Source organism: Garra rufa, chromosome 5 (assembly GCF_049309525.1).
Source record: "Garra rufa chromosome 5, GarRuf1.0, whole genome shotgun sequence".
Lineage (NCBI taxonomy): Eukaryota > Metazoa > Chordata > Actinopteri > Cypriniformes > Cyprinidae > Garra > Garra rufa.
In genome coordinates, this window is record NC_133365.1 from 27,993,845 (window position 1) to 28,020,711 (window position 26,867).

Below are 26,867 nucleotides of genomic sequence, written 5' to 3' on the forward strand. Positions count from 1 at the left end.
TGTACTAAAAATCCATATGAAAAAACTTACTTCTCACTGTTCTCAGGTCAAATATTTATATGCGATTAAAATGCGATTAATTTCGATTAATTAATTACAAAGCCTCTAATTAATTAGATTAATTTTTTTAATCGAGTCCCGGCCCTAATATTAACTTAATATCTTAATTAATACTGCTTGTACGTATCTTTACCACCTATTAACTATAGTTTGTCAAAATATTGCATCCTTTCCTGCTTGCTAAATCCTTCTCTATGATTTAGCAGCTTACACATGTTTTTCTGTGAACAGAACAAGGTATTTAGTAGTACATTAACTGTGCAATCCATGTTGAAATACAACTGAATGACTGAAATACAAACTCTCTATTGCATTTAAAGCTGTCTCTCGGTTGTAGAGGCCAATAAGTCAAAATGCTATATACAAATACTCTCTATTCCAAAAAATTAAAGCGACTGTATGTAAATATTAGGTTTTTTTTTTTTTTTTACCTTGAAATAGCAGTTTCAAAATCATCCTGGTGCTGCCTCACTGACTTGTAGTAAGTCAAATGGCTTCTGTTACTTTCCCCATTCTTCCTTTAAACATTCCACGAGAAAGTAAGTTTGGTGAGCAGGTACGAAATTCCACGAAAAGGACGGGTTGCTTTATGGCAGCAACAAAGGCATGTGTACAGATATCCACTAATTAAGTCGTTGGTGTATTAACTGTATATTAACTGTAGGGGGCTCTAGTGTCGAAAAATTGTAGAATTAATATTTTTGGTAGCCCTGTCGTATTTTATGATAGAGCAACACTTAAACTGAACAAGTCAAATCTGATCATTTTCATGGCGTTTTACCAAAACTGCCAACTGATCAAGTAAATAATAACAATTCAAAATGGTAAAACAGTGATAATATTAAGATAATACATTAAAATAATATGGTAATACACACCAATTTGCAATATCAAGCACCAAAACAAGCTGTTTTGAACAGGTAAAAATAGCTAGATGCAGATGAGGCTAAGACAAACCCATAAAATTTACAAATGGCCACTCTTACAGGAAAAATAAGGTGGATTCAGTCTCATTTTAAATCATACTCCAGTCGAACATTTTCTTATAATCAAAAGCATGATTGCAGCCATTTAAAATGAATTTAAATTTAGCATTTAGTTTGAGCTCTTTTGCTGCTTTCTAAAGCACTTTGCATTTGACCAGACACTGAAATCAGCTGAACTCTGCCTCACATGCTGCTGGACTGAAGCACCTCTATTAGGCCTACTGCACAGACAGATTCCCCATCAGCCTGAGGTGGGTGCAGCTGCTACTCTTCTATACAGTTGAATGTCAGACATGTTATATTTCAGGACAAAAATCATACTATTAGCATATCATTTATTACAGTTATTTGGCTTCTTAGGAAAAAACATGATTTGTAGAATCACCTGAAGGCCTTGTCAGTGTATCTGTTGAAAGTGAATAAAAAAAGTTATAACGTGCAAGAACCTGTGGCGTGTCTCATAGACAGTGTTCAGGGGAACAGATACATCAACTTCAGCTCTAAACAATATTTATATGTCAGATTTTATCATGGTGTCAGCTGATATAAACTGTCATGTCATATGTCATAACATGTTTGTATCACACTGGTGTAGTCAACAGACCCGGGGCAGAATTTTTATTTTCACTTCAGTTCGCTTTGCTTCATCAGTGACAGCAGATGACAAGAAGCATAAAATTACAGGCATCCATAACAACAAAAACATGGGTATAGAATATGTGTGGGAATATTTTTGTTTTACAATATTTGCCTGTGTCTATAATATATATTAACATATTCTTTAGTCAATGTGGTAGTTCATATACTTTTGTTTTATCTTTAATTTCATTTGCTCAGCACTGTTTTTTTTTAATGTGTAAATAAGGATTATTTATAAAATAAGGTCATTTGATATTGGTTATAATTTTTGCACAAATATTACATACAGTTGAAGTCAAAAGTTTAAATACAACTTGTAGAATCTGCAAAATGTTAATTATTTTTACTAAAAGAAGATGGATCATACAAAATGCATGTTATTTTTTATTTAGTACTGACCTGAATAAGATATTTCACATAAACGACGATAAAAGAAAATAATAGTTGAATTTATAAAAATGGCCCTGTTCAAAAGTTTGAAGATCAATGCAAATTTAACTTTTGTCTTCTAGGGAACATGCAGGTATCTTCTGTAGCTTCTGAGGGGCAGTACTAAATGAAAAAAGATTTAGGAAAAATAAGAAAAATGTACACATCTTCATTCTGTTCAAAAGTTTACACCCCTGGCTCTTAATGCATAGTTTTTCCTTCTGGAGGATCAGTGAGCGTTTGAACCTTCTGTAATAGATGCATGAGTCCCTCAGATGTCCTCAGTGTTAAAATATGTATCTCAAAATCATACAGTCATTGTTGGAAAGAGTTCAAACACACAAAACTGCTGGAAAACCAATGAATTTGTGGGGCAGTTTAACTGTTCAGGACAAACAAGGGACTCATGAACAACTATCAGTAACCAAAAAAAAAAAAAAAAAACACAGCTGTGAATCATTCAGGTAACAACACAGCATTAAGAATCAAGTGTATGTAAACTTTTGAACAAGGTCATTTTTATAAATTCAACTATTATTTTCTCTTGTGGTATATATATATAAATATTTTTGTGCGAAATACCTTATTCAGATCAGTACTGAATAAAAAAGCATGCATTTTTTTGGATCCCTCTTAATTTGTTAAAATAATTCACATTTTGCTGATTCTGCAAGGTGTATGTCAACTTTTGACCTCAACTGTAAATTATTAAAATTTTGAAATGAAACAACTGGTCTAAAAATACAAAATATTTTCAAGTAATAGTAGCTATTTGCACTGAAATATGACAACAGAAAGAAGTCCTGCTCTGCAAACAAACTGTTTTGAACTTTAGGGTACCGCCTTTTTCTGAGAGCTACTGAATCATTTGCCCATGAGAATGTCTTGATCAGTGCTGTTTGTATCTTTGAGAGTAACTAGACCATATATATCTGAAACATGATGCGGTTTTGCGCTGGTTTAAGACATTCCTGTCACTCCTGAGTGACTCCATCACATCATGTGAGTGTGTGTCCATCAGCAGAGAGCGTGACCCTGAGTGCTGTGTGTCTCTGCCCAGAGGCTTTGGGATGCATTACCATTGGAAGCTCAACGGAGCACACCAGTCCCCTGTCACCGCAGGGGCATCCAAATCATTACACACAGGTCACGCAAAGATGGAAATGGAGAAGAAAATAACAGAGAGAACGGAAAGTGTTCACAGAAGTGGAAAGACAGAAACTGTGTCGCTGGGACAGTTTCATGTCAATGAATGTTGCTAGAAATAACTGCTGACAAGTTTTTAATAAAGATTTTCTTTGGTTTCTGAAGGCTCAAAGATTAAAAATAATGAATAGAACAAATGAGCACAGTACAAATGTCTTGTTTCTGTCGGTGAAGTTCTTATTACTTCAATTTGGCTTTCAGACATGACAAATATAATGATCCCCATGAAGCCTGTCAGCAAGACTGTGTGTGTAAACAAAAGCTGGGTGTGATGATTAAATGAGGATATACACTAAGATTTGATTAAACACTATAAGCAAACAAGTAGAAATAATAATAATAATAAAAGAAAAGAAGGATTTTTCATCATATAGTGGACTTTAATTGGAATCAGCGGCTTGAAGGTCCAAATTGCAGTTTCAATGGGCTTCAAAGGGCTCCACACGATCGCAGCTGAGGAATAAGGGTCTTATCTAGTGAAACGATCTGTCATTTTCTACAAAAAATAAAAAAGTATATACTTTTTAACCACAAATGCACATTGGAAATGTCACATGTAGTTAGTTCTTTGTCTGTGTACTCTGGTTCAAAAAGGTAGGGTAATGCGAAAAACTCAACATTGTCCTCAAAATTATTATTTTCTTTAAAAGAAAAAAATCATACACTAGTTGTCAGGATTGTGTCATGTTTTGTCCTGTTCTGTTCTGTTTTCCTAGTGTTTTTCCCCCTCTGTTTCCAGTATAATGGTTTAGTCCTTGGTCTCCCCCTTTTAGTTTGCATTAGTTGGTTTAGTCTTGCCCATATTTGTTACTTCCCCCTCATTATCCTGTTATCTAGTTTGTAACCACGCCTTGTTTTTTGTGTATATAAAGTCTGTGTTTGCACACCTCCTTTGTCCGTCAATGTATTGTTACTTCCGTCAGTTTTGCTCCATGTTCTTCATTTTATTTCAAATAAATATCAGTATTTACTTTACTCCGGTTCCTGCCTGTTCATCTCCACTCCTCAACCTGCTATTTGTGACAGATCGACGGACCAAGACAGATGAATCGGGCTGAGGAAAAACTGTGGAGACTGCGGCAGGGCGGCCAAACGTTGGAGCGATATGTGGAGGAGTTCCTCGAGCTTTCACATCAGGTGGGCTGGCCCGATGCTTCACTCGGTGCTGTGTTTATTTTGGGACTGGATGATGAGATTATTCGCTGCGATCTTCCTGCCTGTAAATTTCCCTTGATCGAGCTAGTCAATCTCATTCTGTTTTTAAATGGGTCTGATTTCGAAGTCGAAGAAATTGGTCCGATCAGTCCGACTAAGTCTCATCATCCAGCCCCCTCTGCGGCACAGCACATCGCGCCAGCCCTCCATAAGCCAGGACCCCCCACATACCGTGCCAACGGTTGGCACTGCCAGCCCAGTCTCCTATCCCTAGTCATCCTCTAAAGCTCCGCCGCTGTCCTCAGCCCGATGCGGCCGGCCTCCTCCCCGCGCTCTAGTCTGCCGGCCGCCGCCCAGCGCTCAAGCACGCCGGCTTCCTTTCCGCATTTAAGCCCGTCAGCCGCCACACCAGCGTCAGCTCATAAAATGGCCGCCGCGTCAGCTCATAAAATGGCCGCCGCGTCAACTCACAAAATGGCTGTCATGCCAGAGTCTGCAAGCAATATGGCTGCCACGTCAGAGTCTGCACGTAAGATGGCCTCCGTTCCTGAATCCCCGGCCAAGATGGCCACCAAGCCTGAGTCCCCGGCCAAGATGGCTGCCAAATCAGAGTCTGCACCCAAGATGGCTGCCGTTGCTCAGTCAAGTCACAGCTGCTGTTCCTGCTCAGTCAAGTGAAGTCTCAGCTGTTGTTCCTGCACAGTCAAGTCAAGCAGCAGTCTCCGCTGGGGTCGTCCAGCCCTCCAGAGCCCGCTCGGCCCGAGCGCCGTCCAGAGCCCGCTCCTCAAAAACGCCGTCCAGAGCTCACTCCTCAAGAGCGCCGTCCAGAGCCGACGCCTCCTCCAGCGCGCCCTCCTGCGCGCCCATCCAGAGTCAGAGCGCCCTCCAGAACCACCGGCGCCTCCAGCACGCCCTCCTGCGCCCCCTTCAGAGCCGGCGCTTTCTCCAGCACGCCCTTCCGTGCTCTCCTGGGCGGGCTACGCCCTGGGTTCCCCCAAGAAAATTTGGGGAGGGGGGGGCTACACCCCTCCTGGACTGTTAACCCGGCCATGGCTTCCTGATCCCCTTGATCCGCCATGCCTCCTGGACTGTTTACCTGGCCATGGCTTCGTGAGCCCCCAGATCCGCCCTAATGTCAGGATTGTGTCATGTTTTGTCTTTTCTGTTTTCCTAGTGTTTTTCCCCCTCTGTTTCCAGTATAATGGTTTAGTCATTGGTCTCCCCCTTTTAGTTTGCATTAGTTGGTTTAGTCTTGCCCATATTTGTTACTTCCCCCTCGTTATCCTGTTATCTCGTTTGTAACCACACCTTGTTTTTTGTGTATATAAAGTCTGTGTTTGCACACCCCCTTTGTCCGTCAATGTATTGTTACTTCCGTTAGTTTTGCTCCATGTTCTTCGTTTTATTTTAAATATCAGTATTTACTTTACTCCAGTTCCTGCCTGTTCATCTCCACTCCTCAACCTGCTATTTGTGACACTAGTGTATATATGTAAAAAAATAGTCCACACTAACCATATGCCTTGCCTTCAAGCCTTTTTTTTCATTCCCTCTCACAGTTTCACACCGATTTCAGGAGTCTGTCAGTGAAAGCAGAGCTGCTCTGTGAATGATGTTCTTAGTTTAAACACACAGCTAGAGATTCTCTTTCTGCTGCACTCCAAAGAGCTGCTACGGTTTCAAACGCAGATCATGTGAGCACAATACAAGAGAAGAGGCTCATTGTGAATCTCTCCAGTCCAGCTGTGCTTCAAAAATAGAAGACAACTGCATATAACAATCTCAGAAATATGATTTTTCCAGATTTAATGTAAATTAATAGCCTTGCAGACACAACAAATCAGCGCATACTTACATATCTGGGTCACTGGTTGATTTGAAGGCCTCAAGGAGAAAACAGAAGTCGCAGACATCCAAAATAATGTGATGTTTCTGCTGACAATCACTCTAAATCACTTGGTGATATCCAGTAGTTGCATTAGAAGGATGACAGACTGAAAGAAAGGAAGAGAGACAGATTGAAACTGTACAATGTTGTAAACTGGTTCATACGTCTTCAAAACTTGTTTGAGTCTCTGTCTCCCTCTCTATGGATTGTATTTTTGGACACAAAGCAACTCATTAAAAACGGAACACAAGTTTGTTGTCAAGAGTGGCTGTCTGGCTTTTTTTTTTTTTTTGCTCTTTAGGCAGAAATTCTGGGACAGTCACATTGTTCGTCCTACAAACAGAAGACAGTAATTTAATTTGAGTCTAATTCATAGAATTCATTATCTTACAATAAAAGCACATCTTATGAAAGGCTTCTGAGCAAGAGAAGACAGATTTTTTTAGATATAAAACATGAAGATATGATATCAGTCTTGAATCATGATATTATCATGCTTAAAGGATGTACAAAAATATAACAGAATGATACAGTTGAAGCTACAAGTTTAAATACACCTTACAGAATCTGCAAAATGTTAATTATTTTACCAAAATAAGAGGGATCATACAAAATGCAAGTTATTTTTTATTTAGTACTCACTTAAATAAGATATTTCACATAAAAGACATTTACATATAGAGAAAATAATAATAATAGTTGAATTGATAAAAATTACTCCGTTCAAAAGTTTACATACTCTTTATTCTTAATACTGTGTTGTTATCTGTATGATCCACAGCTTTTTTTTTTGTTGTTCACGAGTCCCTTGTTTGTCCTGAACAGTTAAACTGCCCGCTGTTCTTCAGAAAAATCCTTCAGGTCCCACAAATTCTTTGGTTTTCCAGCATCTTTTGCATATTTGAACCCTTACTACCAATGACTGTATGATTTTGAGATCCATCTTTTTACACTGAGGACAACTGAGGGACTCCTATGCAACTATTACAGAAGGTTCAATCGCTCACTGATGCTCCAGAAGGAAACACAATGCATTAAGAGCCGGGGGGTGAAAACTTTTTGAATTTGAAGATCAAGGTAAATTGGACTTGGAAAAAAATGGAAAAAAATATTTAGGCAAAATAAGAAACATGTACATATCTTAATTTTGTTCAAAAAATTACACCCCCTGGCTCTTAATGCATCGTTTTTCTTCTGGAGCATCAGTGAGCGTTCGAACCTTCTGTAATAGCTGCATATGAGTCCCTCAGTTGTCCTCAGTGTGAAAAGATGGATCTCAAAAATCATACAGGCATTGTTGGAAAGGGTTCAAAAATACACACAAATGTTGTAAAACCAAAGAATTTGTGGGACCTGAATGATTTTTCTGAAGAACATGCATTTTGTTTGATCCCTCTTATTTGAGTAAAATTATTAACATTTTGACAATTCTGCAAGGTGTATGTAAACTTTTGACTTCAACTGTATATACTGATGTTTGAAAGTTTGGGGTTGGTAAGATATTTTAATGTTTTTGAAAGAATTCTCAGCTCACCAAGGTTGCATTTATTTAATCAAAAATACAGTAAAACAATAATGTCATACTGTTAATGCAGCCCTGCTGAAGAAAAATATTAATTTCTAAATTCACACAGGTCATAAAAGAGAGATTTAGCATTCATATGACACAATAATAAAGTAGAGTGAGCATAACTTAAGCCAAGGGCTTGATTATGCATTTTAAATATATTAAAGCTTGTTTTTGCATATTGCAAAATGTAACAGTACCCTTTTACGCATAATTATTACATTCAGAAGCATTTAAATAAACAGTCCCATATATTTGCATATTCAGAATTCATTTTACTAATAAGGCATTGAATGCATTCTAATTGGCGGTTTATTATGACAGTATGAGTGATAAATGTTTAAAAGCTTCAGGCAAGAGGCAATCAAGAAAACATCAAACTATAAATATGTAGAAATCAATCTCCCCTACCCCAATGAATAAAACAAAACACAATCCAATATTAGCATACTACCAGCTGTGAGACACACTAAGACACTACATTACCACACCATCAGCACAGACTACAAACATGGGCTCCAGCCAGGCAGAAATAATCAGTCACATCACCATAATATTCATTCATGAGGAATGACGGCACATCATACATCTAGGGATAATAAAGTGCCATTTATCATTCCTTCCCATGACCTTGGCTGATTTGTAAAGCACAAGTTTGAGGTCACAGCACCTGAATTGTATTCAGATTGTAATGAAAGGTCAAGGCTGTCTATTTCATGCTTCATATACTATATCGTTAAGATTCACAGCATCCATGTAAAGCATAACAAAGCTTTTCAAATTCAAGATTTTAGGTCCTTGGTCTGACCATCAACAAGTTCACCATCTATTTTAAATGATTACATCAATTATTTATCATATCATTCATTTTTAATGATTAAACAGAGTCTTCTGCTCAGTAGGTCGATTGTTATGCACAGTGTTTGCAACTGCTTTAAAGGTACAATCCATGCTCGCTGAACTGGATACTACAGTGAACACTAATTGTACAGTGGTGTGAAAAAGTGTTGGCCCCCTTCCTGATCCTGGGTTTGTCACACTTTATTGTTTCAGATCATTAAACAAATTTAAATATTAATAAAAGATAACACAAGTAAACCCAACATGCAGTTTTTGAATGAAGTTTTTTATTATGAAGGGAAAACAAAATCCAAACCCACATGGCCCTGTGTGAAAAAGTGTTTGCCCCTAAACTTAATAACTGGTTGGGCCACCCTTAGCGGCAACAACTGCAATCAAGCATTTGCGATAACTTGCAATGAGTCTGTTACAGCGCTGTGCAGGAATTTTGTCCCACTTGAACCACCTTTTTAAGGTCATGCCACAGCATCTCAATAGGATTCAGGTCAGGACTTTGATTAGGCCACTCCAAAGTCTTCATTTTGCTTTTCTTCAGCCATTCAGAGGTGGATTTGCTGGTGTGTTTTGGATCATTGTCCTGCTGCAGCTTGAGGTCACGAACAGATGGCCAGACATTGTTCTTCAGGATTTTTTTGGTAGACAGCAGAATTCATGGTTCCATTTATCACAGCAAGTCTTCCAGGTCCAGAAACAGCAAAACAAGAAAAACTACCACCGCCATATTTTACTGTTGGGATGATGTTCTTTTTCTGAAATGCTGTGTTACTTTTACACCAGATGTAATGGGACACACACCTTCCAAAAAGTTCAACTTTTGTCTCGTCAGTCCACAGAGTATTTTCCCAACATTCTTGGGGATCATCAAGACGTGTTCTGGCAAAACTGAGATGAGCCTTTATGTTCTTTTTGCTCAACAGCGGTTTTCGTCCTGGAACCATTTTTGCCCAGTCTCTTTCTTATGGTGCAGTCATGAACACTGATCTTAACTGAGGCAAGAGAGGCCTGCAGTCCTTTAGATGTTGTTGTGGGGTCTTTTGTGACCTCTTGGACGAGTCGTCACTGCGCTCTTGGGGTAATTTTGGTCGGCCGGCCACTCCTGGGAAGGTTCACCACTGTTCCATGTTTTCACCATTTGTGGATAATGGCTCTCACTGTGGTTCGCTGGAGTCCCAAAGCTTTAGTAATGGCTTTATAACCTTTTCCAGACTGATAGATCTCAATTACGTTCTTTCTCATTTGTTCCCTTGTTCTTTGGATCTCAACATGATGTGTAGCATTTGAGGATCTTTTTGTCTACTTCACTTTGTCAGGCAGGTCCTATTTAAGTGATGTCTTGATTGCGAACAGGTGTGGCAGTAATCAGGCCTGGGTGTGGCTAGAGAAACTGAACTCAGGTGTGATAAACCACAGTTATGTTTCAACAGGGGAATGGATTTTTTCCCCTTCATAAAAAAAACCCTTCTTTGAAAACTGCATGTTGTGTTTACTTGTGTTATCTTTGATTAATATTTAAATTTGTTTGATGATCTGAAACATTAAAGTGTGACAAACATGCAAAAAAAAAAAAAAAATCATTAAGGGGCCAACACTTTTTCACACCATGTCAGTCAGTGTCAGTGTATGTCAGTGTCAAGCTCCAAAAATTAAAACATTTCCTTCAAATAGAAAACAGCAAATGCTTCTGTGTAGTAAAACATATACACTAAACCATGTCTTCACTGTATGCGACCATTTCAAATCATTTTAACTTTGTGTCAATGTCCCTGATAGCTCATGTACATCTCAGAGATGTTTTTAATGTCTGCATTTACATCTGCAAGACATAGTTTGCTCATCTGCAATATGTCTATTGGACGTTTCCTATCAGATGTCAAATAGACGTCTATTAGATGTCTTTAAGATGTTTATGATTTAGAATGTGTGTAAAACTAAACTCTTACAGACGTCTACCAGATGTTTGTACACAACAGATGCTTTCCAGATCAAGAGATCTTTAACAGACATCTTGCAGACGTACGTGTGCTATCTGGGATGTCATAAATCGAACAAGGTATCAGTTTATTGTCAGGGATTTGTCATGTAAACAGCATCACTGATTATAAAGGTTTGCACTCACAATTTGGTCAGTTACCGGGATGCACGCTATATTGGCGATACTCGGATGTAAGCAACAGCATGGATTGCATGGTAAATGTACTACTGAATATGTTGTTCTGCTAAGTTAAGCTGTCTATTTGTTATAACTTTTGGCAGTCTATAGTACTCCTGACTGATTACTACAGACCAAAACATGACAATGATTTAGCATTTTCAGCAGCAATAATAAGCAAAATATGCGAGTTTCTTCGCAGTTCAGTGGCATTGTTTACATTCCTTGACACCAATATGGCCGATTGATGAGGCCTTGTGAAAACACTCTACAGCCTTATTTTAGGAACGAGCCGAATTTGAAATTAATTGAATGTAGTTTTGTGTATTTTTGGGACTTTGGAGCCCCCTACAGTAAGGTGAATGGAATGCACTTTTGTAAATACTTCAAATCTCCCAGAACAGATGTGGGAAAGGAACAGCAGAATGATTTTGAAACTGATATTTTAAGGTAAAAAACATACAGTTGATTTAAATCATTAGCCTACTCACTAATTCAGGGTGAAACAATAAAGGAAATGTAGGTTTTGAACAGCATGGCAGTTTCTTTTTGGCTAAGGTCTTCGTTCTGTGTAATATCTGAGAGTGATGTTGTCTGTTTGCTATTGCTCAACTAGAAGTGTGTCTTTAAATCCAGACACAGGTGTAGACAGGCAAGCAGACTGAACTCTGCTGATCCTAGAATACTGCAGTCTGAGCTAAACAAGATAACACACACCTAGAAACATGACGCAAGTTGAAAACTGGCCTCTACAGCACAGCGCTGGCTGAAAGGTGGCACACGTCACTGCAGAGGCCAGGCCGTGGTGTGTGTGAGAAGGTGCAGAGGAAAAAAACATCTTATTGCAACATCTTATTTCACTGTTCAATAGTATTTCATTTGGAGATTCTCTAGGCTGATTAAAGGGATACTATACCCAAAAATGACAAATTTTCTCATCATTTATTCACCTTCAAGTCGTCCCAGATGTGTATGACTTTCTTTTTTCATATGAAAGTGGAAAAAGTTTCTGAAAAACCTACATTTATACACACACTGACCAACTCTCTGTCACAGGATTGAGTGATATCAAAGGCATACAGCGAAAGGATATCTGATGCTGCCTTAAAAAAATCGATCAGATGAAGGCATCACAGAAGACAGGACGTGAAGATATCACTTTTTGTGTATTTGAACCTTTTCCAACAATGACTATGATTTTGAGATACATCTTTTTACACTGAGGACAACTGAGGGACTCACATGCAACTATTACAGAAGGTTTAAACACTCCCTGATCTTCCAGAAAGAAACAAGATGCATTGAGAGCCCGGGGGTGAAATCTTTTCGAATTTGAAGATCAGGGTATGTTTAACTTTGTCTTCTGGGAAACATGCAAGTATCTTCTGTAGCTTCTAAAGGGCAGTACTAAATGACAAAAACGATGACATTAGGCAAAATAAGAACAATTTACACATCTTCATTACGTCCAAAAGTTTACTCTCCCGGCTCTTAATGATTGTTTTTCCTTCTGGAGCATCAGTGAGCATTTGAACCTTCTGTAATAGTTGCATATGAGAATGAAAAGATGAATCTCAAAATCATACAGTCATTGTTGGAAAGGGTTAAAATACACAAAAATGCTGAAAAACTAAAGAGTTTGTGGGACCTGAAGGATTTTTTCTGAAGAGCAGCAGGCAGTTTAACTGAACAGGACAAACAAGGGACTCATGAACAACTATCACAAAAAATAAAAAAAATAAAAAAAAATTAAATAAACTGGATAGATTTAAACATTTGAACGGGGTCATTTTTATAAATTCAACTTTTATTTTCTCTGACTGTATGTATGTATTTTATGTGAAGTATCTTACTCAGGTCAGTACTAAATAAAAAATGACACGCAATTTGTATTATCCCACTTATTTTGGTAAAATAATGAACATTTTGCAGATTCTGCAAGGTGTATGTAAACTTTTGACCTTAGCTGTATCTTTTCACCCCAGAGGAATCATCAACTGGGGCTGTATAGATTTTCCTCACATTCACTTTGTGTGATTTTTTACATCAGCTTTTGGAGGTCATGTATGCTTACATTAAATGTAAACTCACAGAAATGCATTTTTAAAAAAAATCTTTCTGTATTCTTTGAAGAAAGTAAGTCATATACATCTGAGATGGCATGAAGGTGAGTAAATAATAAGAGAATTTTTGCTTTTGAGTGGAGTGCCCCTTTAAATGGGGGTGGGGAACAAAAACCATAATATGATGCCCTTACTTTCTTACTAATCCTGCTTTTATGGAGGACAGCTGGGATTATGGGTGCACACAGCCCTGAAGGCGTCCCCTGTTGGGCTACATTTATCAGAGAATTGCAGCACGCTTTAAAAACTGCCCTTATTCTAATAATATCAGCATTACTGTCCACACACACTCCCGAGGCTCTCATCTGTGGGTGCCCTTGACCCTGCACTTAGTACTGTTTTCCCATGATGCTTTAATGCAATTTAGAACAACTGACGCAGCCCAGGGCCAAAACACCAACCAGGCCAGAAAGTCCCCATGCACGCTAGACACTTACACTCACTGCACTAGCTGGCAATCAAATATAAAAACTAATGCCTGTGATACACACTGACACAACTAATCAGGAGTCAATTATATTTGACTAACTATACTGGACAATGGGCTGTTGCTTTAGAGAGTTATTAACCAATGTAAAATGTGTATTTGATTGTGCCCCACAGGGCTGTAGAGCGAGTGTGGGCCGAGCCCTGTGCCTCATTTAAGTTGTAATAGATTAGTGACCATATGTCTCTTCGGGAGGCCACACACACTCACACAGATGGCAGTTCACCTGGGCACCACGAGCACAACGGGCTGAGTCGAACACCTGCTTGAGACAAAGAAAAGCAAGCACAACAATGGCATAAATGGTAGATTTTACTCAACAAAACATCCCCAGTGTTGATTTTAGGAAAATCTGCTTAATATATGGAATTACTTACAATGCAATTACTCTTGACCAGCAGGTGGCGCTATCATCAAATTACAGTAGACATTGAGTATAGCAATACGTTTTTAAGAGTTATTTTGTATGTCAGTTTGGAAGTTAGCATCATTGCAGTTGCTTTGGCAAAAATTATATATATATGTGTGTGTGTACTTTTGGATTACTGCAGAAAATAGGCTCTATGGCCACTAAAAGTTTGGGAATGTTTTTTTTTTTTTTTTTAGAAATAGGCTCATTCTCCAACTCCCCCGAGTTAATAAGTTGAGTTTTACCGTTTTGAAATCCATTCAGCCGTTCTCCTGTTCTGGCGATATCACTTTTAACATAGCTTAGCATAGATCATTGAATCCTATTAGACCAATAGCATTGTGTTCAAAAATGACCAACGAGTTTCCGTATTTGTCGATATTTAAAACTGGACTTCTGTAGTTATATCGTTTACTAATACTGGCGGAAAATGTAAAGCTGCTATTTTCTAGGCCGATAAGATTAGGAACTACACTTCCATTCCGACGTAATAGTCAAGGAAGTTTGCTGCCGTAACATGGCCGAAGCAGGCGCAGTAATATCACACAGCACACGTGCGAATGCTAACCTAGCTGGGAGCTAATTTCAGGCGCTGCGTGATATTACTGCGCCTGCTTCGGCAAACTCTTCAGAAAGCCTTGGTGTCTCTGTCCATGCTGGTCCACTCAAGTCCATATAAGCCAGACTCAAAAACAGCTGCTGAAGTGGATTCTTGATTATAAAATGGACTCTGCTGATCCTGGATGCGGATTGGTCAACAATGGCTGTGTTCAAATATCCAATTGAGTAGTAATCTTTGCATAAAAGCAATGTGGCACTCAAGCCCATTCTGTATTTTGATTATGTGACCCTGGACCACAAAACCAGTTTTAAGTAGCAGGGGTCTATTAGTAGAAATAGCCAAAAATACATTGCATGGGTCAAAATTATTGATTTTTCTTTCATGACAAAAATCATGATTCATGAAGATATTTTGTAAATTTCCTACCATAAATATATCAAAACTTAATTTTTTATTAGTAATGTGCACTGCTAAGAACTTAATTTGGACAAATTTAAAGATGATTTTCTCAATATTTTGGATTTTTTTGCACCCTCAGATTCCATATTTTTAAATGGTTGTATCTCTGTCAGATATTGTCCTATCCTAACAAACCATACATCAATGGAAAGACGATGTAGAAATCTCAATTTAAAAAAACTGACCCTTACGACTGGTTTTGTGGTCCAGGGTCACATATGATGTTGACAGCCAACGTACTTTAGAAGATTTTAAGAAAGCTGAGAACAAAATGAAAATCAAACCAACACTTATTTTTTCTCAAAATCTTGTTTATTAAATTTAGAAAACACAATTCTGTTAATGGTTCATAACAACAGCAGGAGTAGAGAAATGAAATATCAGTTAGGCAGGGTGGGATGGGGGCAGGCCAACCCCTGAGTTTAAAACCGTTTCCTCATCCTGTGGTCAAAGGTCAACTAACCCCCTGAGAGAGACAAGAGAATGAGGGTAAAAAACTGGGCAAAGGGTGAGAAAGTGGACAGAAACGGGAAAAATGAGCAGGCATAATGGAGAGAGGGAGAGAGAGAACAGTGAGGGGGTAGGCGACCTCAGAATAGGTGGGATCAGGGAAACGTAGTCTTCATAGCAAAACTCTGGAGACTCAGGTAGAAAAGTTGAATTGCAAAGTCATTTGTTGTTCAAGTCAAGGTGATTCCTGCCAAAAGAGACAAAACAAACCCCCCTCAAATGCAATGTTAACATGTAGTTACACCCAACCCTGGGAGTGCTTCCATTTTTCTTGCTCATCGAGACGGGGTGAAAGGACTTCAGCATTTGCTCTTGGGAGCGGAGGGATGAGGAAGAGAAGTGGAATCGTTTGAGGGAAGGGACGGGGTTTCACCACAGACACCATTGAAACGTATATCAGTGGGGAGTGCAAACATTGTCTTTTTCCTGTGGGGACAAAGAGAGAGAGAGAGGGAGAAAGAGAGAGAGAGAACAAGAGGTCGCATCTACTCGTCCATCTGTATGTCTGTCAACCAATCCGTCCGGTTTATTCCTCGGTCTCTCTCACTCTCCCTCCATCCATTCTCAAGGAGCCGACAGAGGAGACTCGCGGTTTGGCGAGCCGGTGAGCGAGAGGTCCTCGGGCGGAAACACGGTCAGAGTGCAGGCTCTGATGCCACCGAGGGATTCGGGCAAGTCGAAAACCTTGTGCCACTCGTCCTTCTCGGGGTCGTATTTCTGGACGATCTCCACCATGCAGCGATTGTTCCAGGAGTAGCCGCCCACCACGTAGATTTTGTTCTCGAACACGGCCACGCCAACATCGCTCTGCCCACGAAGCATAGCGGCGATCGGCGTCCACAGGTCCAGGGCGGGACTGTAGTACTCACAGCTTAGCACGTCGTCGTAGTCGCTCGTCCCCCTGAAGTGGTTTCCGCCAATGACATACAGGCGGTCGCCCACCGTGCACATACAGTGCAAGCCACGGACCGTGGTCATGGGAGCCTTCTGAGTCCACTTATCAGCGTCCGGGTCAAAACACATGAGCTCCTTCTGGAAGGTGTCATGGGTTATTCCACCTGCAAAACAACAAACGAGAGAAAATTCACATCACTTTCTCTGCTGAAACGGACACCTTGGGCGTGCACCTTCCTGGAAGCATTAGATATACAGAACAAGAAATGAATAATGCATCGTGTGTGCACGGAAACTCTCTCAAGGTCTGCTGAGGAAAGAGTTAAGATTGAATAATGCATCTTTGAAAACACGCACACAAACACACAAGCAGGTCCGCATGCTCGCCGAAATGAACTAGAGAGGGAAAAAGACAAGAGGAAAAAGAAAACAGGACATGTCTACAGGGAGGGCTGAAAATAAAGAGAACCATCCCATCAGGCACCTGGGCATCAGCCAACCAGACCCTCCCTTCTCTTCCTCTCTCCATCCCTCCTGTTTTTGCCCTCTAACTCTTCATCCATCCATCCATTCTTCAAGAGAAGAGAATGATTCACTCAACACAAACACACACGCATACATACACTTTCTCGCTCTCCTCTTTCAGTGCATTTGTGTGAATCAAAACACAAACGAAGCTGAAAGAGGGCAATGTCTGAAGTGAAATGGTGAGGAAACAGAGGTGAGATTAGGGTAAGGAGAAGGAGAGATGATGACTGAGAACAAAGCATGAGGCAGCACATGAGAGTGTTTCATGCATGCACACTAACGCTCATGTGAGCGCACAGCTTAATACTCCATTGCTTCATGACCTATATAACTGACTGCGAGAGAGAGAGAGAGAGAGAGAGAGGCAGGAGTAAGGACACAGACACCAGAGTAAAAACAAAAGGATCAGCATTTCCAAAAATACTCCAGAGAAACCGCGTGGGCGGAGGAGAGGAAGGAGGAAGGAAGTGTGAGAACCAATGTAAATGTGTATGTACATCACCAGCAAGATGCTTATGCATGAATAAATACACAACGCTCGAGGTAGAACGGAATGAGACAGTAACATGGAGTTTTTTTTATTTTGTATAATTTTTAATAAACAGCTACTAACACTTGAAATTGATCAAAATCAACGTTTTGTTTTTCTTCACATTTTTCATTAGCTCAGACAACCATTTAGAAATCATTTAACCTTTATAATGTGACATTTCTGGGTGAAACTGAATATTTATCACGGTGAAAAAGTGGAATGGAACATGATTTTATCCACTTGGATTTGATTGAATTCTAAATAAGACTTGCTATCTTTAAAGCGATAGCTTATCTAAAAAGGAAAATTCTGTCTGTAATTACTCACCCTTATGTCATTCCAAACCTGTAAGGCCTTTGTTCATTTTCAGAACACAAAAGACATGTTCAATGAAATCCGAGAGCTTTCTGACCCTGCATAGACAGCAACCCCACTGACACGTTTAGGGCATAGACTGTATAAACATGGACCTAAGGTGCGTTCCGATCGACAGGGTCCCTACGCAGTGTTCACTGCTCCCTACTCCCTTAGCACGGTACATCCGTTGAAGTGGACTTCGCTGACAATAATCGCTCATTTGGAATGCCCTGGAACGTCATCAAAGCAAATCAACGGCAGGGTCACGCAGATTATGATTTAACATAAATAAATATTGTAATTTATTTTACTTTCAAATTTAAATACATATAAAATACATATAAATGTATGCATCTAAAAAATATAGTCCAAATGTATATGTTTAGACCGTTAACAGATTAACAGATTTTGTGGTCTTATCTCACGCACTTTTTTTCCCCACACACAGCCTATATTTAACTATCCTGTGGTAACATTAAATAAAACAAGACAGAGCTTCACCTCGCCAGTTTTACTTTCATTCATAAAATACAATATGCAAATGTAACATGAATCCCATAACCATTCATAAACACTCTAATTTGTATAATGATAAAAACATTTATTGCAACCGCTCCATTGCAGAGCCTTTAAAAAAAACTTCAACGGCTCTGCTCCATCATTACTTCTAACTAGTGACGCGGTGCGCAATGACAGTTGGGTAGTTTTCCCCGTCCACTTCCTGTGAAGTGAAGTACCGATGTTCCCTTATTCCCTATGCCGTTCGCAGTGCCCTTCGAACTGAAAATGTTCGCTCCCTTCGGTTTGGAATCTCACTTAAGATGGCGGAATACCCAGTGAAGTCCACTTCGCAGTCCACTTACGGTCGAATGGAACGCACCTTTAGTGTCTGTGACATCACCCGTAGGTTTCTAAAGAGCATTTCTGAAGCCCAAAGTGGGCAGAGCCGGCTGTTGCCATCTTGGCAGTGCATCATCGCATATCACTTCTGGGTACAGGGTTGCCAGGTTTTCACAACAAAACCTGCCCAAATGCTACTCAAAAATGCATATTTGCATTCCAGGGAAAAAAGCTATTGGGGTCACTAGAGAACTTTTGATTGGACAAAAAGTTTGATGAGAAGCTGAAGTGCAAGGTGATGTCATCAAAATCGTTGATCCATATTGACCGAAGTAAGAGAGTGTAAGTTTTTAATGCTTATATCTTGTAAATGCGAATTTTGTCATTGTTTTAGAGCACACTAGCTTATAGAAAACCTTAAGGCTAACATATTATATATATACAGTATATATATAAATTATAAATATGCCTCCATTAAGCTTCCATTTTGTTTTCTGCTGTAAAGTTGTGGATTTTATCATAGGGGGGTCAGTGGGTTTGACCTTTTGGAGCCTGTCTCTGCAGTCACTTCTGTGTCAGACTCAAGAGAGACTGCAAGGTTGCCACTTGGTTCAAGGCCCAGAAAGGTAGTAAGGATAACAATTTCTTGTCTTCTTTGTCAGTCTTTAACACACATTCATGAGAGCACCATGACGCATACATGCATATCCCTTTGCTTGTAAACAAGAGGGTTCTACTTCAGAACACCAGCTCCTGCCTCAGCAGAACCACACGTCGTGGTTAGTGATGCGCGGGTCGTTGCATAACCCGCGGGTCGGGTTGGGGCGGGTAAAGAAATTGTCACTTTATTTGCAGGGCGGGTCATTAAAAACAAAATAAAATTAAAAAATCAATGTATGTTCCGTGCAATTCCCTATAGCCTATATTACATTTTTGGGAATATCTATTTTCATATTTTGTTAAGTTCTTTAACAAGGTTATCAACACGTCACGTCATGAAAGCACCAAGCAGCTCCCGCTGTCAGCCACAAGCGCATCAAGCGAACACACATTCAGCTCTGCAGGCCTGGTGCTATGCGTATTTAAATCTCCTCTGATGCACATTATCCTGCATTAGCCAAAATCATGACAGTCAACCACATCCAGTCATATGTGAATGAATGTAAATATTCGCTAAAAACACACAATAAAGACAGCAATGATGCAGTCAGGACTGTGGCGCCGGCTTGCTTTGAAATGTATTTGGTTATTGTGCCTGATGCGTGTGCGCCCGCTGCATCTCCCGCACCCTAGTCAGGTTTTAAATAGTACATATAACGAAAACAATACCTTACAAATAAAAAGGAGCAGATTTTTATGATCAGAACTTCCTTAAACCAGTGAACCTGTAAACCTTTCAGTCCAAGGATCCAGTAAACGAATGCACTCAAATAGAAAGTTCAAAACGATATTCATAAATGAAGCATATATACTTTTCTTCCGGCACCACTAACGTTACACCACTGATTATCTTGTTATTAATATTATTTGATTTACGGTTCATTTTCATAATCGTACAGTATGTTGTTGCCAGTTTAAAGGACGATGTTTCCAAGCACTTTTGGGCAAAAAAAAAAAGCAGTTTTCATTTGCATTACAATGCATAGTATGTCTATTTAATGGTCGCGGGTGCGGGGCGGGGCGGGTTGTAAAAATAGACACAGTGGTGCGGGGCGGGCTGGAGCGGGCCAAATAATTTCATAATTGCGGGACCCGCGGGTTGAAAAAAACCCGACCCGCACATCACTAGTTGTGGTATTCTCATGAACACCCATTGAAAACTGACACGGAAGAGAAGAAATTGTTGAATTAAGTCCTTAATTTTGTTTTCTTTGCGCACAAAAAGAATTCTCGTAGCATCAGAACATTATGGTTGAACCGATGACACATGGACTATTTTAACATTGTCCTTACTACCTTTCTGGGCCTTGAACGTGTCAGTTGTGTTGCCGTCTTTGCAGGGTCAGAAAGCTCTTAGATTTCATCAAAAATAGCTTAATTTGCATTCTGAAAATGAACGAAGGTCTTACAGGTTTGGAACAACAAGAGAGTGAGTAATTAATGGCAGAATTATCCCTTTTAACGTTTATTTTTCCTATGCACTTGGTCTTGGGAATATCTATAGAAAACTGTTTTAGAGGCAGAGAAATAAATTATTTACACACAAATTGAAAATAATAACATTTAAAATAATAAATACTACATTATAATATGTATAATAGAGTAACACTGCCTCATATACAGTGCTCACATATCATGAGGAGTTCAGAATGTTATTTAGTGGTCGCTGGAGGGTTAAATGAGAGTCTCGTGCCCATGTAAGAGTGAATGCTAATGTATGGAAAGGTAAATGTGTGTGTGGGAGAAGAAGACAGAAAGCCCTGAGCAGCATTATCACAGCTTTCTTTGTGCATGTGTGTGTGTGTGTGAGATCGCACTCCTCCTACATACCTCAATGTTCATTATCACACAGAAACACGCTTCTCTGATTCATGTCATCTCCTCCTCTCGCCACCCTATCCATCTAACCATCTCTCTCTATCTCTCTGTTTATCATTCTCAGTAAAAGTAGGACTCATCTCCATAAAGCAGGATTTAGGCTGCAATCCTGTAAAGTGAGCATGTGATGGGAACAATCCTGCACAGGGCAGGTTAAAACCCTGTGAGACAGTGTCTCTGTGTTCCTCGGTTTAGAGAAGTTAATTTCTTGCTGTCTGAAAGTGTTTTTGTGCGATAGAAGAAACACAAACACACACTGATCTATGGAGGATCAGTTGGTATGTGCGGTGAGAACATCTCATTCTCACCCTCCAGATATTCCTCTTCCTGTCAGCAACACCTTACCAGCTACCTGATCTGTGAAAATGTGTTTGAGAATGAAGACGCGCATTTGGGACTTTTTTTCCTCAAATGTGTGCATATTAAAGCGGAAGCTTGTGGTTTTGTGCTTTTCTCTTTGACATAAAAACTAAAATAATCGCAAAATCAATCTGAATCTGAAGCTTGACTAGTTTTCCTTCTGATTAGGATTGTTTTCACAAATGTGTGACAGGTACCTGAAATGTACATGTATCCTCCGTAAACAGTGCCTGCATGTCCATAATGTGGCTCGTTCATTTTGGCCACGTATGTCCATTCGTTTGTCCTGGGGTTATAACACTCCACAGTTGCTGGAGAAAGACAAGAGAGTGAGAATTAGAGTTGAAAACAAGCCTTTGAATGCCAAGAAAGATGACTAGACTAACAGCTGAGTTAATGTGGATCCAGGAAAAGGTCTAAAGGGGAGAGAAAATAAGTTGTTGAACATTAGTCATGCTCTCACAAACAGAGAGAATAGGGACACTTTAGAGCTCAATTATACACAACCAAACTAGTGTACTTTCACAGCACAGATGCAAGTTTCAATTATGATGACCATTAGTATAGATTCAGTGACACTCTGCCACAAAGAGGATGATCTATTACTAACCATTAGTGAAGGAAACATACAATATAAACCCAATAATGGTACAAGCGCTACAGAATTCTGTACACCGAAACCTCTACTTCACCTTGTTAAATATTCACAAACACTGCTGGCTGCTCTTATCTTATCTCTTGAAATCAGAAGCAATGCTTTTCTTAGGCTTATAAAAGTATCTTTCCAGAGAAATCATCAAATGATACAGAAAAGATCTGCTATAGGTAGATGATACATTATTCATTTCTAGTTCTTTTTATCTCGGGTAAATCTGAGATGGGGGGGGGGGGGGGCATTTTTGGGACTTGTCTGATTCTGGACTTAATGTTTATTCAGTACATGTCGCTCTTTAAATCTGAGAATATTACACCAATCACAAAACAAGCTCTTAATGTTCAGTCTGGCTTCTGGGTAAAAGACAGAAGGGTAATAAACTGTGACAACTTAAAATGTAGCTTCTACAAGTACTTACTATCAGTTTACTAAACCAACTGCATGTAAAATCCTAAACAACAGCGTAGGGGTGGGCAATATGACTAAAATCGTATATCACCATATGAGTAATTATTTCACGTATAGTTCTTTTTCTTTAAATAAGGTCTTTATGATATCAACATTTTTGATAGCATAGAAATGTCATAATTCTTCTCACCAGTGTCAATATCACAAAAAAATAATGCTAGCCTAAATAAATAAGAATATAAAATAAAAAACAATAGGACAAAAAAAAAAAACACAGTAGAACAAATAAATAAGAAATGCTACACTGTGTAAGTAATCAAATGTATAAAAAATTCTGCATATGCTTTATTGTGTAAAATGAAATGTGTATTTCGTTTTTTTAAAGTTACAAAAGTGATTTAGTCAAAAGCAGTGAGAGACTACACATTTTTTTTGTTGATTTGTTTTAGATTATGTGATTTCTACTCCTAAAATCTTGTGTCGTGAACAAGAAACATGTCAGACTACACGTTTCTACCTGACCATTCATCACATGCTGTCTTTAACATCGTGTGTGCTGTCATCGAAACACAAATTTGGTTTGCATGAAGAGGACAGTATGGACTGTCAAAGGGAACTGAGGTAAAATAGTATTTAACTTTTTTCACTTTTTAACTTTTTTCCCAGGTAGTCCCTCGAGAAAACATAATAAATGCAGGAGGATTATTGCCATAGCTCTACAAACATTTCCTCCATAGTAAAATTCCACTTTTAGCATAGCCACATGCACCTGTAACCACGATAGATATGATAGCTGAAAATCTCTAATGGTGACAGATTTCTACCGGTTAATCGTGTCTACCGGTATATCACCCACCCCTACAACAGCAAGTGGAAAATAAGTTGTCTGAAAATGAGCAGTGGGGGGTTATGACTCTTTCACTGATATCCATGCAATTTGAAATCAAGTGTGAAAAAAAAAAATCACATTGGTTACACATAATTGTTAGGGATGTAACGATATTTTCAATATCATGATATCACGATAAAACTATCCTGATATTATCGTGGTCAAATGACGATATGAAACGACAGGTCTTCCCGGCAAAAAAGTGTATGTTCTTCAGTAATCATGTTTTTTGAAGGAAAACATTCATGATTTTTCTCCATATAGTAGACTTCAATGGTGTCCACGAGTTTGAACTTTCAAAATGGAGTTTAAAATGCAGCTTCAAAGGGCTCTAAACGATCCCAGCCGAGGAAGATTGGTCTTATCTAACAAACTATCGGTTATTTTCTGAAAAAAAAAACCAAACAAAAAAAAAACACAATTTATATACTTTTAACCTCAAACACTCATCTTGTCTGCTCTGCGTGAACTCTGTGCATTCTGGGTCAGTTAGGGTAGTTGGAAAAACTCCCATCTCATTTTCTCCTCCAACTTCGAAATCATCCTAAATTGCTGCAGAAATACTGACACAGTGTTTAAGAAGTGAACATGCAAAGAGGGTCAAACACCCTTTACAAAAAAAGGTAAAACAGCAATGTAGGACGATTTTGAAGTTGGAGGAGAAAATGAGATGGAACTTGTTCAACATACCCTAACTGTCTTGAACCGGAATACACAGTTCACGCAGTGCTAGACAAGACAAACGTTTGAGGTTAAAAAGTATATAAATTTGCTTCTTTTTTTCACTAGATAAGACCCTTCTTCCTCATCTAGAATTGTTTAGAGCCCTTTGAAGCTGCATTTAAACTGCATTTTGGAAATTCAAACTCACAGGCACCATAGAAGTCCACTATATGGAGAACATTACTGATTTTTTTTCCTCAAAAAACAGTTTCATTACGACTGTAGAAAGATATGAACATCTTGGATGACAAGGGGTGAGTAAATTATCTGTACATTTCTGTCCTGGAAGTGAAGTTAATTAATCCCTTCTTCAAGTCTGTTTGTTCAGGCAATCAGTTCGTGATCTGGTGTTTTCGGCACCTCAAACAGCTCAGCTCACAGTCAATCCAGTGAACTTGTTTACTGCATCTGCTGTGAGTTTAGCATGCGTTTAAGAATGCAACGGCCCCAAATCATGCTTTATTTTCGCCGCAGATGATTTGCAATGAGACACCTTTTTGTAAGCATGTTTTCACTGAAGCTGGAGTTTTCCTTCAATTTAAAAGCTCTCCTGTCATTTATGTCAAAATAAAAACTTAAGTCCAGTATTAATTGCTGACAGATAGTGGTTTAAATGGGTAAATGTTACTGCAGTCGTAATTTAAAACATCTCTTTCAAGTGTAAAAATTAGGAAAGAAGCATTGTAATCTCACTACTGTAGTGTGAAGCAAAAATAACATATCTATGAAATATTCATTTTCATTTATTTAGCAGTGCAATTGTTTTAAAGTATATGCTATTGCTGCCATTGCTTATTATTATTATATTCTGATTTGTTTGGCTTCCTAAAACACCGGTGTAAATGTAAATTAGACTGAGGCAGTATATCACAAATAAAAAGAGTCCCCTTTTAAGTTCAGGTACAAGTCAATTCACTGACTTAAGTATTCTTAGTTAAGAACATGGGTTGGAGCTCTTATTTTGAACTTTCAAAGTGCAATCGATTGAATAATTAAACTTTAGAATGTACTTTTGTTTTTACAATTCTTAATTTGTCTTTTTTTATAATATCGCAATAAATATCATATCATGGATATCATATTACAAAATTTTCATATCATGATATTTTGATATTGTTACATCCCTAATTCTTATGGGCATTGAAAATTAAGATGGGAGACAATTTGTTCATCATACTTCACAACAGCGTAAGTTCAACTGTGTACATAAAGTGTCTACTTATTTGTTTTTAAGGTTTTTCTAAAACTGGCTGACTTTATGGAATTGCTAAAAGCAGTCGGCATGGTCTAAATTTGTTCATTAAAGTAAACATAAATATACAGCACACTATTAAACACAGACAACCTGTTTTCCACTAATGATCAACAACAGGAGAGTCTTTGTCTGTTCTGACTCATACAGAACCAAAAATACAACTTTCAAACACTTCATATCTGTAAATTAATGATAGAGACAGCACCGCTGAGAGACTTTAAACTATGATTATAAATATATAACACAATATTCATTCAATCAATCTTCATGACCCCTCACAGACACATTCATCAGGATCTGTGCACATTTTTAAAACAAGCTAAATATGAAGAAACACCGCATAATTGCTAACTCTGCATCTATGTAACAATTTCTTATAATTGGATGCTGAATATTAGCATTTCTCTTGAGAGCCTATATCTTTTGCATATTTTTTTTTAGATATGAGGCCACTGTGTAGCTTTTAAAATCAATCACTTGTCATTCGTATTTAAGTGCAGTAACGGCAAGCTCTTTCAAATCTTGTCCTGAGAGTGACAAATCAAACACACTGGGCAGTAATATTAGACTGCGGGCAGAGCCCTCAAACAGTACGGGGTAAAAAGATTAAATTCAACTCAAAGCAATAAATTCTACTTGACCCGCATGACGGTGGTCGCTATAGAAACATGGACGACTGAGTGCTAGGGGCTTGAGAATTGTCTGATAAACATGAGAAAGGCTAGAGAGTGTGTGTGTCAGTGTAAATTGTATGCAGAAAACTGTAAGTAAGTTTTTTGTGCTTTTTCTCAGTCTCACTGTGGAAGTGAGCATGTCAAAGTTCATTATGTGTGACATCTGTGTGTGTTTTTGTCTCTTTCCTGTCAATTTTGAGATGCTGTACATATTTGGTCTGTGTGTATAGTTATGAGCAGCATTGCTGTGGATGATGGGAAGGTCATTTGGGTTTGCGTGGACATTAATGTGTTTGCACTCTATGTTCTGGTGTTCTGCTGTGGGGAGCTTTCCCCTGCATTTTAATGACCCACGTTCCACTGGGCCATTCACCCTGTGAGAACCATCATCTCTGGTTAAGCTCCACCTTTGCCTGATGCAGTCATACAAGCATAGCTGCTGGAAAAATGACTATAAAGCAAACAGTGCCAAGAAGCAATGTCTCTCCATAAAACAGACATAAATCCTGTATACAATTAATATTTCTGCTGAAAGCTCTTTTTGCCCCAATGGCAATTAGTTCATGAGTTTCACGGTTGCTCCATCCATGTGGATCACCAATGAAACCTCATTTTGTGTCGTTTCACTGTCACCCAGCCTTCTGCAGCCAAGAATGAGCTCATTTCATTTGAGATTTCATTTGTACAAATGTTCCTAATAGGGATGCACGATATTTATCGGACA

At 38.8% G+C, this 26,867-nt stretch overlaps 1 protein-coding gene across 4 annotated transcripts in view; it reads right to left on the reverse strand.

Annotated features, from left to right (window-relative positions):
* Positions 1-15,315: 15,315 nt before the first annotated feature.
* Positions 15,316-26,867, reverse strand: part of klhl13 (kelch-like family member 13) — a 77,641-nt gene continuing 66,089 nt past the window's right edge. For all 4 annotated transcript variants that reach the window (XM_073840980.1, XM_073840979.1, XM_073840977.1 and 1 more), the window contains 2 exons: positions 21,737-21,850; positions 15,316-16,548 (listed from right to left, as the gene is read on the reverse strand). In XM_073840980.1, coding sequence (XP_073697081.1) covers positions 16,055-16,548; positions 21,737-21,850 — 608 coding nt within the window. In that variant the 3' untranslated portion in view covers positions 15,316-16,054. The remainder of the gene's footprint in view (positions 16,549-21,736; positions 21,851-26,867) is intronic.